This window comes from Rasamsonia byssochlamydoides (assembly GCF_041956645.1).
Source record: "Rasamsonia byssochlamydoides strain NRRL 3658 unplaced genomic scaffold VTN77scaffold_62, whole genome shotgun sequence".
Classification (NCBI taxonomy): Eukaryota; Fungi; Ascomycota; class Eurotiomycetes; order Eurotiales; family Trichocomaceae; genus Rasamsonia; species Rasamsonia byssochlamydoides.
Window position 1 is genome coordinate 132,800 of NW_027192445.1, and position 17,374 is coordinate 150,173.

The following is a 17,374-nucleotide window of genomic DNA, read 5'->3' on the forward strand; positions in this document are numbered from 1 at the left end:
GGCAGACCAACTCGCGGGCGAGCTGTGTCAAGATGGGATTGAGGTTGAGGAGGCGAAGGCGTTGATGAGGGATGTTAGAGCGAGGAGAGAAGGGGGTGGATAATCCAGTAAGGTCCACAGGAAAACATGAAAGGCAGGAAAGGGATGAAAAAATGACAGGTATTAAAAAAGAATATTTTTTCTTCTTTGTTCTTAGTATTATGACTGTATTATGTGTCTATCCATTTCTTCTTTCTTCGGGGAGGTACTTTCGGACCGGTCTGGCGTTTTCTAGAGGCACTGGAACAGGCAGCGTGATAGCTATATATCCATTACTACATATTACCAGGATATTTGCGTGCATGCATCAGCGGATGGAGTAAATAGGTGGAAGCTTTCCCTGAACAGAATTGAGTTGAATTGTCCCGAATCGGATCATTGTCGTCTGTCCATTTGCTGCTCCTTATTAAAAACCTAAAAGGCTAAAACCTATCGTACAAGAATGGAATGGAACAGGAACCAACGACAATACCAGACCTATCCGCATAATAGATAACAGTTGCAGCCAAGCAGTCTCAGATCCAATCAGTCCAAGTCAGTCCCGTGAACAGTGTTGACACATCTGGCTAATCGTGAATGGACAATGACAATGCACATACAACAAGGAGAAACGAGGAGACCAAGAAACTGGTTGTTATCACCGCCATGATCATCATCACCATCATGAACCATCATCATCATAACTGTCATTCACGCGTTGTTGTTCTTGTGCTGTCGCTTTCAGGTATAGAACCCAGTATCCTCATACTCCTCTCCAGAAACATGGATCAGCGGCTCAATCGAAGCGAATTCGCCCAGAATTTCCAACTCCTTCGGCTCCCACAGAGTCATCACATCAGTGCCAACCCGTCTGTCGCGGTCTTCGTCGTCATCGTTGGCATTGGATCTGCCCGCTTCGTGGCGTCTCTTAGCTTCGACCTCCGCTGGCAGTCCATAGCCCCAGGAGATGCAGGCCTGGAAATAACTCTTGGCGACTTCGGCCCACCGCGCTTTCAGACACCATTTGCGGTCTTCGACGCCCGTTCCGGCCTGCAGGATGTGGTAGCTGAGGAAGAAGATTTTGCCCTTGGATGGTAGCTCAGGCCACCCGCACTTGATGGTGTTGGCGACTTCGTTGCCCACGTCGAAGATGTCCAGCGCGACTTCACCATAGCCGGCTCGAGGGTCGACCAGGACGATGCCGAGGGCGATATCATTCTCGACCGCGTTGGGGTTCGAGTTCAGGAGGGCGTCCCTGCAGCGGGGAAAGGCCAGTTCTTCGACAAAGTGGCAGGCTGCGAAGGTGAACTCCCTGGCGTGTCCGCGGAAAATACTCTCGAGGTGACGAGCAGGTCTGGCGAAGAAAAACCGACCACAGTATATCGGAAGAGTCACGAGGGGTGACTGAAGGTCGATCTCTGGGAGCATCGATGCTTTGGGGATCACGGAGGTGGCTTCAGTCGATTTGTTATCTTCATTTGGCGACACTGTTTCCGGCTCATCAGATCCTGAAGACATGGTGTCCTGAAATCCGCTAGGAGCTTTCTCTGCGACCGAGTCGGCCTTTTCGGTAACATTCTTGACATGGTTCTCATCTTGGATAGAGAACACTGTGCCAGGAGCAGTCTTCGTTGGATTTGACCTAAGACCACCTTGAGAAGACATGTTGCCGCCAAGATCCTTTAAGAAGCGGCTCGAGTTGTCAGTGTTTTGTGGAGTAGGTGACGTTGCTTGGGTGCTATCAATGAAGATTGGAATGGGACCTTGAGGTGTGGTGAAGACCTTGGATTTCTTGCACAACTGTGGGACAACCACATCTTCTTGCTGTGATGAGACGCGTCGCTTTGCAGCGCGACGCGTTGTATCATAAAGAGAGGGTTGTTCAAGTTGTTTATGTTGTTTGATAGCAGGTGTTTGGACCTGTGATATGACATCTGCGCTAGACTCTGTCGAAGGCGGAGGAACATTTGATCCGACTGTCTTCTGAATGAACTGTGGAGATAACATGGTCGATGTAGATCTAGGGCTAGACATTGCACTGCTCTGGGATTTATCAATAATATAGTCTGATTTCCCATCCGCCGCTTTGATTCGCCCAGACCATAATGCATCTTCCTGTGATACCTCTTCTGCAGGCACAGAACGAGCCTTCTCTGCCAAATCCTGCAACTCTGAGAAAGAGACTGTGTCTTCATATGTTCTATCCCAATGGATCTTCAACACACGTGGGAAACGCAGTGTGAAATATGGTGTGTTTGAGGGTTTGTCGAAACCACTTCCCAGCACCTCCACCACAAACGGCGTCTTAAAGACAACATCCATGTTTGACAGGTCTGAGTGGATGCTGTGGATCTCAAAAAAGGTATTGGAATCCGGATCGCAGGCATAGAACTGACCCCAGTGGTTCAGAACTTGCATGTCTGCTGCATTCAGACTTTGACGGCCGATCACATCGACGACTCGAAACTTGGGTCTGGCATCGAATTGCTTCACCGCACCCTTGTTCTCCAGGCATCCAATATAAAAATGTGTCCAAGACAAATTCTTGATATGCTTTAATGCCGCAGAATCACTGGACTCATATCTTGCGCCAATGAGAGCAAAATCAGCAGTGTCACCTAGACCAGGGATATAGTCTCTCTTGAGCTTAATCCAACGACAAAAACCGTCATCCATGCCCGACGAGAGAATGGCAAAGTACGGTTCGTCGCATGCTTTCAAGACGTATCCTTCCCATCGTTCAGCGATACTTCTGGCAAAGGCCCTCCGTAGTCGTTCTGGTCCATCAGGACGCGAGAAATCCACAATCTCTTGTTCAGCAATTTCAGCACGTCCAGGTATCACCTTGACTGTATCCTTCAGCAGCAGGCGACGATCTCTGTGTGGTTGAGTCAGGCAAATTTTGTCATCCAGCAGGAGGATGTCGAAAAACATTATCATCAGATGTTCATATGGTTTTGGTCTAAGCAGTCAGCTCGTGACTGATCAACCCGGAATATTCTGCACACTCACTGAGAATCATAATCCGTTCCAATCAATGTACCAGACCGAGTTATGAACTTGCGCAACTTGTGAAATTCGAGGATCCTTTCATCCTTATCGCTCCACACAAGTATCTCGCCCTCCAAAATGCAGTGACGGGAGAACTTGCAATCAGGCTCCCCAATTCTAAGGCACTGTTTTATGACACTATGGATGCCCACCCTATCAGCAGTGGAGTCTTTGCCACTTTTTGAGAAGATGCGAATCAAGTCTTGCGGGTTCGATAAATCAATATGTATCTGGCAATATTCTCCATCGTACTTTCTTTCGAGACTCATCCTGCGTCGTCCTATCATCTTGCAGCAATGCCTGACGCTCCTAGCCTTGTAGAATTCTGGGCGCCCTATCTTGATTCCAACTCGCGGGGTTAGGTATTCAAGCGCCTTTTCATTGAGAATCTTCGCCACATCGGGTTGTGGTCGAGGTGGAAAGAGTCTCAGGGGGGTTTCTCTCAGTAAATTCACGGCTGCCTCCAACGAGTCCTGGAAGAGGAGCAGATGTGGGAGGAGGAAATGGACGTTTTTCAACACAAAATTGACGGGCAGCATTACCGGATAATATGATTTCAATATCATCCGAGTGAGCCATTTTGCATCTCGACTGCTCAACCTTCGGTACAGGGCTCCAAGAGCCTCTTCAACGTCGACGGCTGTATGCTGTCTGCGAACACGAGGGCCAGAAAACCGACATCGAGATGCGATTCGATGGAGTGCCTCATCAATCTCTTCTACAGTGACCTCCTGGCCAGGGAGAATCTGGTTCTCCGCTTGGCGCATTACATTTTCGACACATTGACCAAGGTCTTCTCCCCCACTCAGTCGCCAACGGTCGAGCTCTTCTCTTCTGGAGATACCCAGCAGTAGACAACGGGCGATGACTCTGGCAAGAGAGGCATGCTGCAACCAGTATACTCTGTCCGTTCGCTTCTCGGGGAAAAGACAGGAGAGGAGGGCTAGCAAATCTGTATCCTGGGCATGGATCCGCTTCGAATGGTTAAGAAACCAATTGGACACGGTGCGAATATCTGGATTGCTGGTTTTGGCCGCGCTCGACGCTTTCAAATGTTGATTATCCTCGAGACTGGAGAGAAGATCGCACAGGTAAGAGAATTTAAACCCCATCCCACTGCTTGATCTCAAGTGAATCACGAATCGTCACCGATTGCAAGATGGAGCACATGATTGGATATCGATATCCAACAATGCGTGCTGACGACCCAATGGCAAGCTATGTTCCCAAAACGATACAGAGCAGAAAGTATCCAAGTGACAAGAATGACCCCTGGCAAGAGAAAAACAAAAGATATGCAAGGAGATGGGGCGGGGCGAGGAACGCGAAGTTGCTACTAGGGCTAGACTGAGTCGCGTCCATGGTTCACGAACACACGTGATCCATATTACTATTACGAGAAGGAGCGCACACCCATTGCAAGATTTGATTATCTTCTCTTGTGTACTGTGCCTGGGTACTCAATTTCTGGCAATGAAAAAACAGGAATCTATTCGTTTAAAATACATTGCTGTTGTATTTAACAGCACGATGCGTCCACAAGCCCAAATCCCTCCCCAATCCAAAGCCCAACCGTTAAGATAACGAGAAAGCATGAAGAATAGCGCGCCGAACTCCAAGGTAGAAGTCAGAATGATTATAATGCGGGAAGCAACTATACAACAGCTGATCAGAGAATTCCCTGTTTTTGCAGACTGTTCGAGCGTTAGCATACGGTCCCATCTTGAAAGGAAACGGCAGGTGACATACTCGTGATAAATCCTCTCCGGCATGACATTACCCTCGGCATCCTCCATTTGTACCACATTTTCGCGTTCTTCTCGTTCCTTCTTGCGGTCGTTCTCGAGCTTCTCCCACAGCCTGATAGCATCATCAATCTTGGTAATTTCGCGGAAGAGATTGGTTTGAGAAGTGATTCCTAGACACCTCAAGCCGTAGATGTGTCTTGCTTCCGAGAAGTGTTTGTCGAAAGCACGGCGACCCATATATACGAAATTACCACAGATCTCACAGGGGAACTCCACGCCCAAGCCGTGCAATTTGTAAAGCCAGTAGGGAATGGGCTTGCCATCCCAGGCAAGCGGCAACTTAAGCGGGTTGTAGATCTTCTCTTCTCCCTCACTGTCTGATTCCTCGTCACGACGACCCCCTGCTGCAGGCTCGGCATCCGCCATCAGAGCCTCGATCTCCATTTGGCGTTCTCGCTCCGTCATACCCTGTCTCCGCTCGACATTAACTCGTGTCGCTTGACGTTCCGATTGAAGCGCTTTCGCCAGTGATCGGATCCGATGCTCACGCTCGGCAACTGCCCGTTCTTTCAACGACTTCAGTGAAGCATCAACAGCAGATACGGGCTTTGTAGGGGCAGTCTCAGAGGTTCCGTTGGCCTTCTTAGCTTCCGCAGCACGAATGTGCTTTTTGCCGTTAAGATGGCTTTTGTAGACATTCTCATTCAGGAATTCCTTTTCACAATCTGCACACCAGATCCCCTGTCCAGTGCCTTGGGTTTTCGGCCCAACATTGCTATTTGTGGCAGTCTCTACACCCCAGCCAGGAACCTCGTTTGCGGCCCACTGCTTCTCAAACTCCTCGTCGAAGCTAGCGAAGAGCTTGTCAAGGTCCTCTAATGGCCTCACCCGCTTGATGAAACTTTCCAGATACGCCGCCAAGTCACCGACGTACTTGAAATACTTGTCGGACACTTTGTTGGTCCTTTTGATCGGGAGCTGAGGTGGGGTGAAGATATCGAATTGGTCAATATATTGAATGTAGGTGAGTCGTTTGACGCCAGGCAGGTTCAGATAGTCCTCGTGCAGCTGGGTAAGATCCAAGAATTGTCCGTACGCCTCCTCGCCTGTGAACATCGAATCGATCTCGGGCAAGAAAGGCTCGGGTTCTCCGGTATTCCGCCGCTTATAAGCTCGTTCCAGGTTCTCCACCGGTTCATTGGGGTATCTCTTATGGAAGTCTTTGATCTCCTCTAGGCGCTTGTAAAATTCTTCGAATGGGTCGCCCGTCGAAATAGCCTGTATTTCCTGAGCCTTGAGACCTTCGGCATCTTTGTAGATGTCCAACAGTCTCTTCGACTGCTCTTCAATTCGGTTCAAAAATCCGGCGATCTGATGATCACGAGCCAATCGTTCGCGAATCTGTGAGATCATATCTTGTCAGTATGGTACGGTAGATTTCGTTTTGGTAGGGACGAACGTACATTTCGCGGTTCTTCGGCCACGCGATCAGCGATCCCCTGCTCCAACCGCTCTAGATCCTCATGAATGAACCGTTGATCTTCGAGCAACATGATGGATCTGTGGACTGCGGTGTCACTTTTGGCGCAAGCTCACTGCAGTTGACTTTTGGCCACCCGGACTGCGGAGGGAACTAGCTACAGCTTTTCTGGAGCTGTGATCACGTGATGATAGCCGGTGGCGCTCGGACCACGAGAACCAGACAAAAAGTCAGCGCGTCGCAGGATTGCTGAGGAACAGCAAGAACCAACATTCTTGTAATATTTTATCAATCTTTGGTGGTCTCGCGAAGAAGGATAACGCTCATCATGGCTGACGGAATTGACCGACGCGCAGATGGTGAGGACGATACAGATTCCCTTGTTTCTCAACTGGCGTACTGACTTGAACCAGAACGGATGGAGTTCACCACCTCGAAGGAGGTCACGGTGGCTCCCACCTTCGAGGACATGCACCTGAAGGAGAACCTTCTTCGTGGGATTTACGCATATGGATACGAGTCGCCCTCTGCGGTGCAGTCCCGCGCTATTGTTCAGATTTGCAAAGGCCGCGACACCATCGCCCAGGCGCAATCCGGTACTGGTAAAACTGCGACGTTCGCGATCAGTATCCTCCAGGTGATTGACACCGTCGTTCGTGAGACTCAAGGTATGTCGTTAACATTTGTTTTATGTCCCTCACGTTCTAACGGGATTTCTCCAGCTCTCGTTTTGTCTCCAACCCGCGAACTTGCGACTCAGATCCAGTCCGTCATCATGGCCCTTGGCGACTACATGAACGTACAATGCCACGCTTGCATTGGTGGAACGAACGTGGGAGAAGATATTCGAAAGCTAGAATATGGCCAGCATGTCGTTTCGGGTACACCTGGGAGAGTGGCGGACATGATTCGCCGTCGTCATCTACGGACTCGGAACATCAAGATGCTCGTTCTTGATGAGGCGGATGAGCTCTTGAACCGAGGATTCCGTGAACAGATCTACGACGTGTATCGCTATCTTCCGCCTGCGACGCAGGTTGTGGTTGTCTCAGCCACTCTGCCTTACGATGTCCTCGACATGACCACCAAGTTCATGACGGATCCCGTGCGCATCCTGGTCAAGCGTGATGAGTTGACCTTGGAAGGTCTCAAACAGTACTTTATTGCAGTTGAGAAAGAGGAGTGGAAGTTTGACACGCTGTGCGACCTTTATGATACGTTGACTATTACGCAAGCCGTCATTTTCTGCAACACCCGTCGCAAGGTCGACTGGCTCACCGATAAGATGCGCGAAGCGAACTTCACGGTTTCCAGCATGCATGGTGAGATGCCACAGAAGGAACGCGACAGTATCATGCAAGATTTCCGACAGGGCAACTCTCGTGTGCTCATCTCGACGGACGTCTGGGCCCGTGGTATCGATGTGCAGCAGGTCTCTCTGGTGATCAATTACGATCTGCCCAGCAATCGTGAGAACTACATTCACAGAATCGGTCGAAGCGGTAGATTCGGAAGGAAGGGTGTTGCCATCAACTTTGTTACGAGCGAGGATGTGAGAATCCTCCGTGACATTGAGCTTTACTACTCGACTCAGATTGATGAGATGCCCATGAATGGTAATCCACCTTATCCTTTGATCCTCTCAGTATTCACTTCGATACTAACGAGTTAACCTTAGTTGCCGATCTCCTTTCGTAATTGTCTGCATCACGTCACTTCTTTGATTATCATCGACATACCATACCTCGGTGACGGGTCTCGGTTACATCTCTATCCTGGCAGCCGGCACCACAGCCGTGGAGCAACAGGAATGTCTTAGAAGATTCCGAGTTGCATGCGCAACGAACAGGGTCAGGAACAGCGTGGAGGATATGGGGAAATTACCTAAACAGTGAGTTGCCGCATCTCAGAACTAACCCATCTCATACAAGTGACATCTGTCAGCTGACCGACCTGTTAGGTTATTCGATTCGATTCGATTCGCAAAGAGCAGTCAGACTGAATGAATGAACTATACATACATACCCACCTTTGTTATTGTCGTACTGTACTGTACGCGTTGTACCGTACGGAGTCCACAGCTTTCTTATCATTGATACGATACCCGGCAAGGCACATGGCACATATACCCAATCCTGTCTGTCTTAGGCGGATGGATGGGATGAATTAGGTAGCGCATCCGGAAAGAGCAAGCTCCAGGATCTTCCTCGAAAAGCAGGAAACAAACAGATGAATTAATAAACTATGTGCCTTTTTGACTTGACGTTGACGACCGAATTCCATTATCTTGATCTTGACCTTGATTTTTTTATTCCTATTTTCTGTTCTTTCGTTCTGATGTCTGGCCATGCATGAAGTAAGTAGTTGATATAGCTCAAAGACGGGATCGGGACGGGAATGGATCGAATGGAATGGAATCAATTGATTTTTTTTTTACTCTGAGTTACCTTTTCTTTTTCTTCTTACCTGCATGGTTTTCTACAACATATTTTTACCTTTAGGAAGGGAAGTTCAGCATGGTGTTCATTCATACTTGATCGTAGATGGGTCGTAGATAAGGTCAGCTCATATTAATATTATTGGTATCGTTCGATGGTGTATATACATACACTCTGACTCTGTATGATATATACTACTCCGGCCCCTGAATATGCAGCTCCGATCAGATCAGGTCAGGCCAGGCGAAGTCAGCCAGCTCAGCCAGCCGCTAACACTCCCCCTTCACAACCAACACAGCAACATCATGACTCTCCAACTCAACACTATACCCATCCTTCAAGCACCCCAGACTACTCCCCGTCCACGCATCCGTGACCTGGAAAGCCGTACTAGTCCGATTCTTCAACTCAGGAACCTCCCCCCACACCGCGGTGCGCGTCGCATTGCCACTTTCCGTATTCAGCATGAAAATCAACACCTCACCGCTCGACGTCGGCCCTGACCAGTACTCTGCTGGATGCGCGGGATCGAACGTCCAGTCCGGGTTGTACCCCCATTTGTAAGGGTAGGCAGGACGGCCGATGAGGGGGTCTTGGTGGAAGGAGAGGAGGTATTTGTTGGAGAGGATGGAGACGTGTGCGCTGTCGAGGGCGTTGAGCTAGCAGACAAGAACAAGGTCATGTTAGCTGTAGTTCGTGATAGCAGTGTCACACTGCGTGAGATAGGTATATAGATAGATAACGGATAGGGGACATACCGCCGTCCCAATGATCAAAGGCGACTTCATCGCCGCCCACAGCGCAAAATGCGCCCGGTTCTCGGCCAGCGTCAGATTGCCATTGCCGACCTCGAGCATGTCCGGGTCGTTGTGGCCCCAGAAGTCGACCGAGTTTAGTTCGAAGCTGTTGAGGTTGAGGATGGTGGCAATGCGAGGCCAGTTTGCTAGAAGAAGATTACATTAGTGAGGTCAGACCAAGATGGCTGTTTGTCAAAGAGTCTGCTTTTCTCATGTTTATTATCGGTATAGTACGAGGAAGATCTTACCAGAAATATCCCCCGACATGCGCCATGAGTTCCCTGTCTTCGCCCCCCATTCATTCACATCCGCTTGTCCCCAGTCGCAGAGCGAGAAGAGGATCGTCCGCTTGTCCTGCACCGCGACCAGGGCGTCTCTCATCCGGCGGTACCGCTCTGCCGTCTTGGACTTGCTCCAGTCGTATCCTGCCGGTGCAGGGTTCTGCAGATCGGGACAGGTACCGTTGGGGTTGGTCGCGGGGTTGCCTGAGTCTGGGACGCAGTACGAGTATTCATCCTGCCAGTCGGGCGGGACGCCGCAGTTGTCGTATTTCAAGTCTGTCATCAAGCACGCGAATAGTCAGATGAAACTCGGCTCAAAGTCGGAGGCGATAGAGTGTAATACGTACAGTCAATCCCCCATTCAGCAAACGTCTCAGCATCAATCGTCTCATTTCCCAGACTGGCTGGATAGCCTGCGCAGGTTGTCCATCCAGCGCCTAATTAATTAATGTACTCAATATCAGCTTGTCCTAAGAGGTCGGAGAACAAGCTGATTCAAACTCACTGCTATAGATTCCAATCTTCAGCCCCAGACTATGAATCTTCTCCGCAAGACCGTCTATCCCATCAGGGAACTTGGTCGGATCAGGTATGATCCGACCCGTCGTGGCATTGCGTCCGCTCTTGACGGACCAGCAGTCGTCGACTAATCAATTACATTCTGTCGGTATACATCCAGTGAATAGAATTGAGAAGGGGGATTGAGGGAGAGGGATAACTCACTATTCACGTACTCATACCCCAGGTCCTTCAGACCGAGGTTGACCATCTCATTTGCTGCTGTCAGGACCTTTTCCTCGTCGACGTCGCAGCCGAATGCGTTCCACGAGTTCCAGCCTAGAGCGGGCAGTCTCCCCTAGTGTAAGGCAGAGAGGTCAGCCATGACTTGTTGATACGTAGAAAAAAAAAGATTTTGAGACATACCACTCCGTCAGGTCTGACCAGGGCGTGGACAGGAGAGAGTAATAATGCTACTGCAGCAGCAGAAGTAGCACGACGAAGCATTGTGGGCAAGTCTAGTGCTGTCTGTCTCTTGGGATCAGTTCAGTTCAAGTCAACTCATTCAATTCAATTCAACCTCAGCTTCGATCAAGGGACGGACATCCAGGCAGACGAACTCGTAGAGTAGAAAAGAGATCAGATCAGCAGAGCTCCACATACTTACCTATATATGTACTGCACTATACCCAGCGTATGTATTCAGCATCAGCTAGAAACGCGGAGAACGAAAAATATTTTTTTTCCCTTTATTGTTAGTATTAATATTCTCGTCTCTGCAATTTGTCATTGGATGTATTCTCCTGTATCTGTACAGTACATACCTAGGTATGTACTCCGTACTGTACCTGTTACTCCGCCTTTCCACTCCATTCCCCTCCACTCTCCTTATCCAATGCATTTCCACCTCTTTTGCTGACGTGCCAATGAGAGAATTGCCTGCCATGTGGCGGACACGAACGAAGTAAGCAACTAATTACCTAGAGCAATTGGCTACCTAGGCAGGTACTGTAAGCATTCATGAAGCCCTTCCCGAGGTAGGTGACAATAAACCCCGGATATTACTCCGTACGTAAATGCGGGGAAACCTTAGCGCCTTAAATTAGTTCCTAGGTAGGCTGTACATACGTGGGCATCGGGGTGATTAGTAGTACTGCTTACTGTGCCTTTTGACAATTGACTGCATTTTTTCTTTCTTTCTTTCTTTCCCTTCATTGTACTGTAGTTAGAACGGGTTTCTTATCCAGTTTAATTCTCCAACTCGCTGTCATCACATGGACTGAGAAAAAAACAATCAAACAATCAAACAGAGAGACAGACAGACAGACAGACAGACCGAGGAAGAAAACCGAAGCCCACAGAAATAGAAAAACAGACGCAGTTTGTGAAGATGTTACACTGCATAGGCACATCGCATCCATACCTAGGTACCTAGGTACATGGGTGCAGTATTACTCGGTACATAACAGTGAATAAGCTCCAGTGGCGTCAATCACCCGCAGTCCGCTCCCGAGATTCCACCCGAAGGATTGTGTTGTGTGGATCGAATCCAGCGGCCCAAGTGTAACTGAATAAGGTTGTTGAAGGATTAGGCCGTTGTAGCTTGAACTTCCGACTGGGTTCAACGTTGCATTCGGCAAGTAGATCCCATACTCTCACTCTGTATGGTGGGAAAATCATAGTTAGTCTTGGACCTCTTTGGTTTCTGCGTCTAAAAGTTAGTAATTATTAAATCAGGTTGGATGTAATCAGGGCCAGTTAGGCTAAATGGCTATTGTCCAAAAGTCAGTGGGATCACGGGACGAAACTACGGAATAAACAAACACGGAGTATTAGCTCACAGGACATGCTTAATAGCATTCAATCTAAGTAAACTACATGCGTCAACAGAGGCATCAATTCTCAGTCTTATGTTCGTTGCATAGCCCTAACGAAACTGTCCTGGACATCCAATCATAATAATGGTACTGTACATACTGTACATCGATCGGACTGATCTCTCAGCAGATCTTTCATTCATCACTCGCACTTTCATTAGAGTACATAGACTACTAGGTCACCTCCACAGATCATGTTTGCTCTCTCGTTTGTATCCGCCACTGCTCTTCGGGCGTCCCCCGTCCACAGGAACCGCCAAGTACCCTCCGAAGCCATTACCAACTATCATGCTCTTTCGAGCTTCTCCACCCCAACTCGGGCTGAGCTGCGCGCCGTACAAACTAACCGGTCTGGTCGGGGTGCTCGGTCGACCAGTCGAGACGGGCTCAATTTGAGTGTAATTCCACTCTAACTCATCCATACCCTTGCTGTAAAGTGACAGGGACTGCTGCAGCCCCGTCTTCCGCGGCTGAGGACCGCTCTCACCGCCGCCGAAGAGGCGCGGCGGTGAACTCAGGAGCAAGATCTCAGGAAAACCGGCATCGCGAACGTAGAGCTTGCGCAGAGCGGGAAGTGAGTTGGACAGAAGAGAAGACATCAGGTAGGTATAATAGGAGGTTGAGACGGGATGAAGACCATAAGACGGATTTTCGGACGTGATTTCATAATGCATCGACTTCAGAGTTTGGGAGGAGAGAAGGGTAATGTTCTCCACGGGGAAAGATCGGTCTACATCCTGAACGATGGACAAGTGTTGGAGATATGGTGCTTTCGAGAGGATCACATGCAACGACTGGGGAAGCACTCCCGTGTTGGATACGGTCAGGTAGTTCAGGGCGTCTCGATTCTGTGGTATGCAGAGATAACTGGCGAGCCCGCTCGCCGTGATATTTGGTATGTTCTGGAGGATCAGCCGCTGAAGTGGTGGTAACAGAGGCAGAGCTCGCACCGGGGCGAAGATGGAATCTCCCAACGACGGAAAATCCTCCAACTTCAGGCTCCGTAGAGCAGGGAAGGAATGAAGCACCAGGCGCAACACGCTCTCCTCAACCTGTAAACCCGCCAGCTCAAGGACTTCCAGATTCACCCAGAGCTGGGATCCGGGAACACGCGAGAAGCTCCCTTCCGAGCCATGCGCATATCGCATCCTCCGTATATCCGGACATCGAGCCATCAACTCCTGTTTCAATGTGTAGGATGAGGCATCGTCGCTGTAAAATCCGACCGGAAGATCCACGTAGCGCAGATTTGGCAAGACTGATACTGTCCGCGCGAGTTCGGCTTTGCTTGCCTCTCGCGTCATGTACGGCATCCGCAGCGAGAGCACTGTGTTTGCCAGCTGCTGCGAATCTCTCACTGTCCTCATGAACAGCATCAACCGTGTCTTGGGGGCATCGATTGGCTCTCCATTGCGGTCAAAGAATGAGCGATGTTTACGTTTTGCGGCGAGCTCGAGCTCGAGCTCGCAATAGTGGACGGGGTCGATCCGGACATGCTGGTAGCTGAGAGCAGCTACACTTCAGCATTGAGATGCTTCCACGCGTAGACAATTTAAGAGAACTTACAGCAATGGCTGTGCCTGTAGGAACCAACGCTTGCAGACCAGAGCGCAATGCGCCAGGTCACGCATGTCACACAGCATGCACCCATCCTCGGTCATTGACTCTTCTGACGAGTCGTAGGAATCATCGAGGACATGAGGACAGACATGGGAGAAGATCTTGGCGAGCACTTCACGGGGAAGTCGCTTGGTGTAGTCGAATCTTGGGGGCGAGGATAAGGGCGAAGATCGCGGGCCTCCAGGACTGCCATGATTGCGGCTGTCCGTACTCTTACTGCGGGAACGGGAGCGAATGTGCTTCAGGAATCGCATGGTCAGCGTGTCCCCGACCGGCTACAGGGACCGCAGAGCTTCATGGAGAGAAAGCAGAAAGAATGTGTGGAGTCAAGTAAAGAACTGCGGCGGTTGTGCTCTTTATTCTTGTGCTGACTCGGGCCCGCCATCAGCGAGGGAGGTGATTGGCATGGTGAAAGGGCGGACAGCGTCTCTATTCACAGGCATGGCGGCTGCAGCTTCAGATCGATGGATAAGACGGGCAAACAGCAGTCTCTGGAGATTGATTAATTCATTGATCATCATTGGCGTCTTTGTTCGACGCAGTGCGGGGTCGCAGGAGACGATCGGATTCGCCCACCGTGACAGGCAAGCGGCAACCCGCGTCGAGCGCGTTGGACCTGTCAGCGCTCAACCCAGGGATGGAAGTGTTTCACGCACTGGATTCCGTACTTAGTTCTGTTTCATCTACTCCGTACACAACACGGTTTCTCTTTTTATTTTAGCGATGACAGCAAATACCCGGCTTTCAAACGCCTTGCTGAGCGCAAACCTCTTTCTTGGCCTGCATCGATGACTCAATGTGACCACGGATCAAGCAATTTCGTTCTCCAAATTTTGCGATACGACGTCTGGCAATGGTCTCAGTCGCCCTCTACTACTTCACATGCTGATTTGCTGGTGGACGCAAATCAATGCTGCTGGAGCGGTGTTGACAGCGACAGCTGCAACTCAAAAAGCTGACTGCACTCGGATAGAATCCATCGCGATTGGATTGAAGATTTAACCATTCCTCCCACGTGCAGAACTGATCAGATCCATGGATGCTGCTTCGTGCCTGTGTTGTCGGGAAGACTGCATCGAGATGACATCATCACGATGCAGCTCCGCACAAAAGTCCATCTTGTTGACTGGGTTTCTCCCAGGACATATCTTGAATAAAAGCCAAGAAGATTCTCTTTGTGATCCAATGTTCCGTCGAACTCAGTCTCTCTGTCGCCAATCCCGGGCTACAATACTCCCTATCACTCAGGTTGCGGCCCTATCTCGATGCTGTCAACCTCCCTGAATCTTTCTAGCACACCGCGAGGACTACGCAAAGTTTCCAATTACAGCATAACAAGGTCTTATATACTATTCAGGCAAAAGTGAAAATGGCGGAGGATATGCCTTCGGATCCCATGCCCTTACCTCATCCTGCCTCTTCTTACTTTGGTTCCGAACAATCGGAAGACGACGAGTGGAAGTATCGTGCCCCGTACCAGATCCAAATAGAGGAAGAATTTGGACCCGTCAAGTGGACGGCCAGGTGTCATTGCGGCAGAGTGCAGTACCAGATCAGGAGAGAAAAGCCCCTGGCCGCGAAGTTCTGTCATTGCAGAGCCTGCCAGGCCCTTCACGGTTCGTTCTTGACTCTTATATTCTCTGTCAAGACCAACATGGCTTTACGCTAAGACTCTCACTAAGATCCTATCTTCGCTTGATATGCTAATCAGATCGACCTCAACAGCGGCCCCCTTCCAGTGGTGCGCGATCTTCCTCAAGACCGACCTCAAATTCACCCGGGGCACTGATTCGTTGACCTTTTACTCATCCCACGACATGCAAAAAGGGTACAAGGTGCCGTGCAAGGTGTATTGCTCATTCTGCAACTCGCCCATCATGGATGAAGGCCGCAATGTGTGCTTGGTATTTCCGGAGCTGATCGATTTGGCAACAGTCGAGGCGGAGCAGTTGCAACGACGAAAGGCGTTTGAGATCAAGTCAGTGGGCAGTTCTTTTTTTTTTCCGAATCTTGTTCTACAGTGCATACTAATAAGAATGCAGCTGCCATATCTTCTACAGCAGACGGGTCATCGAAGTCTTCGACGGTAAGCCCAAATGGTCCGAATTGGACGATAAAAGCGATTTGCTCGATGATCATGGGCAGAAAATCTGATTAGGTAGGTCTCTGTATATAATATATTTGTATATTTGTATATATATTTATTTTCACTCGACGATAAATATGCTATCATGTCTTACTGCTGCCACAGTGACCGCGTTCGGTAAAAAGAATCCTGTCTTTCCTGTTGTATTGATTGAAGTCGACGGGGGTAGAATGATCCCGTATGGTAAAAGGGATCAGGAAGAGAATCTGCAATGGGCGACGCTTCCTCTCATGATCCTGAAACCAAAACTTCGGGACGCATCGCTTCAACTCATGGTTCGGAATCATGACAGCTTGGTACTCTCTGCGGAGGATGCAAAATGGATCCGCTCAGGATTCGAAGATCTGCTGGCTACAAGCCATGAGACTGCAGTGACTGGGAAACTTGCAGCAGTGACGATGATGAGGAGAAGGCAGGCTGTGAGGAACAGTTTTGCTTCGATATGGATCATATATTCCTCTGCTGGGATGGCTTCTTCCCCTGGAGCGTTCCACCACTCTGCAGAGACTGTGGACTTCATTGCCGCCTGGAGGATATCGGTCGCAGGAAGAGAGGAACGTTTTCAGAGCGCTGAAGGCCTCTACCTGTACAAATTCGGCGGTTGATCCGTCCGATTGATATCTATAGTCATATAGGCCATCTAGCAAGTAGTATATATACAAAAACACACTGTTCTTGCTTAGATGGACTTATCTCGAAGTGACATAAATCACCGGAATTCGCCTATGCAATAGAGAGCTTGTCTCATTGATTTCGGGGGTTTATTTATTGAGCACCTTCGGTATTATTCGTTTATTTTTCAAAACAAAAAAAAAAAAGAGGCGAAGCTCAGCCTCACAAGATCGTTAGGCTCTGATAGAACAGGAAGGTGACATATCCCCGTGACTACCTCTTACGGCAGACTCAGGTACCGTGACCCGTGGCGATTGTCATCAATCCCGCAGGGACAAATCTGATGATGATTCTTGGCCCCCGAATCGATCATGGGTCCAAGTCAGGAACCACGCACAGTCCGGAACGTCGAGTATCTTCTTCTATCTCTGTTCGGAGAAAAGATGAGGTGAGTATGCAGTCAAGTATGTACTCTGTATATACGTAAACACCAACCTAACTATTTACAGATAGAGGCCGTGCATTGTTGCATCTTTCGCTTCTCCAACTGTTACTGACTAACGGACGAGGCAACTATTTTGGGGAACTGCCCAAGCTCTTCTCAATAATCATTAGCTAAACAGCTAAACTTAAATTAACAGCGGGGAAGCTAAAATCATCAGTCCTCTCCGTCAGTCCTTGCCTGCCCTATCGTGACTTGTCGAGCTTATCTCGTGGGCAGTCCATTCGACATCAACAACACATTGCCATGTCCTGGTCATTTAAGAGAGGGGAAAAATTATCAGCGGACTGGATGCCAAGGAAATAC

At 49.4% G+C, this 17,374-nt stretch overlaps 7 protein-coding genes across 7 annotated transcripts; 3 read left to right on the forward strand and 4 right to left on the reverse strand.

The window, feature by feature from the left end:
* Window positions 1–759: 759 nt before the first annotated feature.
* On the reverse strand, window positions 760–4,181 carry VTN77DRAFT_7647 (uncharacterized protein; the record flags this gene model as incomplete). The annotated part of the gene is made up of 2 exons (XM_069424058.1): window positions 760–2,980; window positions 3,031–4,181. The coding sequence occupies 2 exons, from the start codon at window positions 4,179–4,181 to the stop codon at window positions 760–762; spliced, it is 3,372 nt and encodes a 1,123-aa protein (XP_069275287.1).
* Window positions 4,182–4,738: 557 nt separating this feature from the next.
* On the reverse strand, window positions 4,739–6,370 carry VTN77DRAFT_7648 (uncharacterized protein; the record flags this gene model as incomplete). The annotated part of the gene is made up of 3 exons (XM_069424059.1): window positions 4,739–4,763; window positions 4,819–6,218; window positions 6,281–6,370. 3 exons carry the CDS (start codon window positions 6,368–6,370, stop codon window positions 4,739–4,741), a joined length of 1,515 nt encoding a protein of 504 aa, XP_069275288.1.
* A 255-nt stretch (window positions 6,371–6,625) lies between these two features.
* VTN77DRAFT_7649 (uncharacterized protein) lies at window positions 6,626–7,995 on the forward strand (the record flags this gene model as incomplete). The annotated part of the gene is made up of 4 exons (XM_069424060.1): window positions 6,626–6,656; window positions 6,711–6,965; window positions 7,020–7,913; window positions 7,976–7,995. 4 exons carry the CDS (start codon window positions 6,626–6,628, stop codon window positions 7,993–7,995), a joined length of 1,200 nt encoding a protein of 399 aa, XP_069275289.1.
* Window positions 7,996–9,004: 1,009 nt separating this feature from the next.
* On the reverse strand, window positions 9,005–10,818 carry VTN77DRAFT_7650 (uncharacterized protein; the record flags this gene model as incomplete). The annotated part of the gene is made up of 7 exons (XM_069424062.1): window positions 9,005–9,394; window positions 9,494–9,678; window positions 9,781–10,089; window positions 10,161–10,250; window positions 10,319–10,459; window positions 10,537–10,669; window positions 10,738–10,818. 7 exons carry the CDS (start codon window positions 10,816–10,818, stop codon window positions 9,005–9,007), a joined length of 1,329 nt encoding a protein of 442 aa, XP_069275290.1.
* Window positions 10,819–12,367: 1,549 nt separating this feature from the next.
* On the reverse strand, window positions 12,368–14,062 carry VTN77DRAFT_7651 (uncharacterized protein; the record flags this gene model as incomplete). Its single annotated transcript, XM_069424063.1, has 2 exons — window positions 12,368–13,691; window positions 13,755–14,062. 2 exons carry the CDS (start codon window positions 14,060–14,062, stop codon window positions 12,368–12,370), a joined length of 1,632 nt encoding a protein of 543 aa, XP_069275291.1.
* A 1,115-nt stretch (window positions 14,063–15,177) lies between these two features.
* Window positions 15,178–15,962, forward strand: VTN77DRAFT_7652 (uncharacterized protein; the record flags this gene model as incomplete). The annotated part of the gene is made up of 3 exons (XM_069424064.1): window positions 15,178–15,424; window positions 15,534–15,786; window positions 15,851–15,962. 3 exons carry the CDS (start codon window positions 15,178–15,180, stop codon window positions 15,960–15,962), a joined length of 612 nt encoding a protein of 203 aa, XP_069275292.1.
* A 69-nt stretch (window positions 15,963–16,031) lies between these two features.
* Window positions 16,032–16,559, forward strand: VTN77DRAFT_7653 (uncharacterized protein; the record flags this gene model as incomplete). The annotated part of the gene is made up of 1 exon (XM_069424065.1): window positions 16,032–16,559. The coding sequence occupies one exon, from the start codon at window positions 16,032–16,034 to the stop codon at window positions 16,557–16,559; it is 528 nt and encodes a 175-aa protein (XP_069275293.1).
* Between the last annotated feature and the right edge of the window lie 815 nt (window positions 16,560–17,374).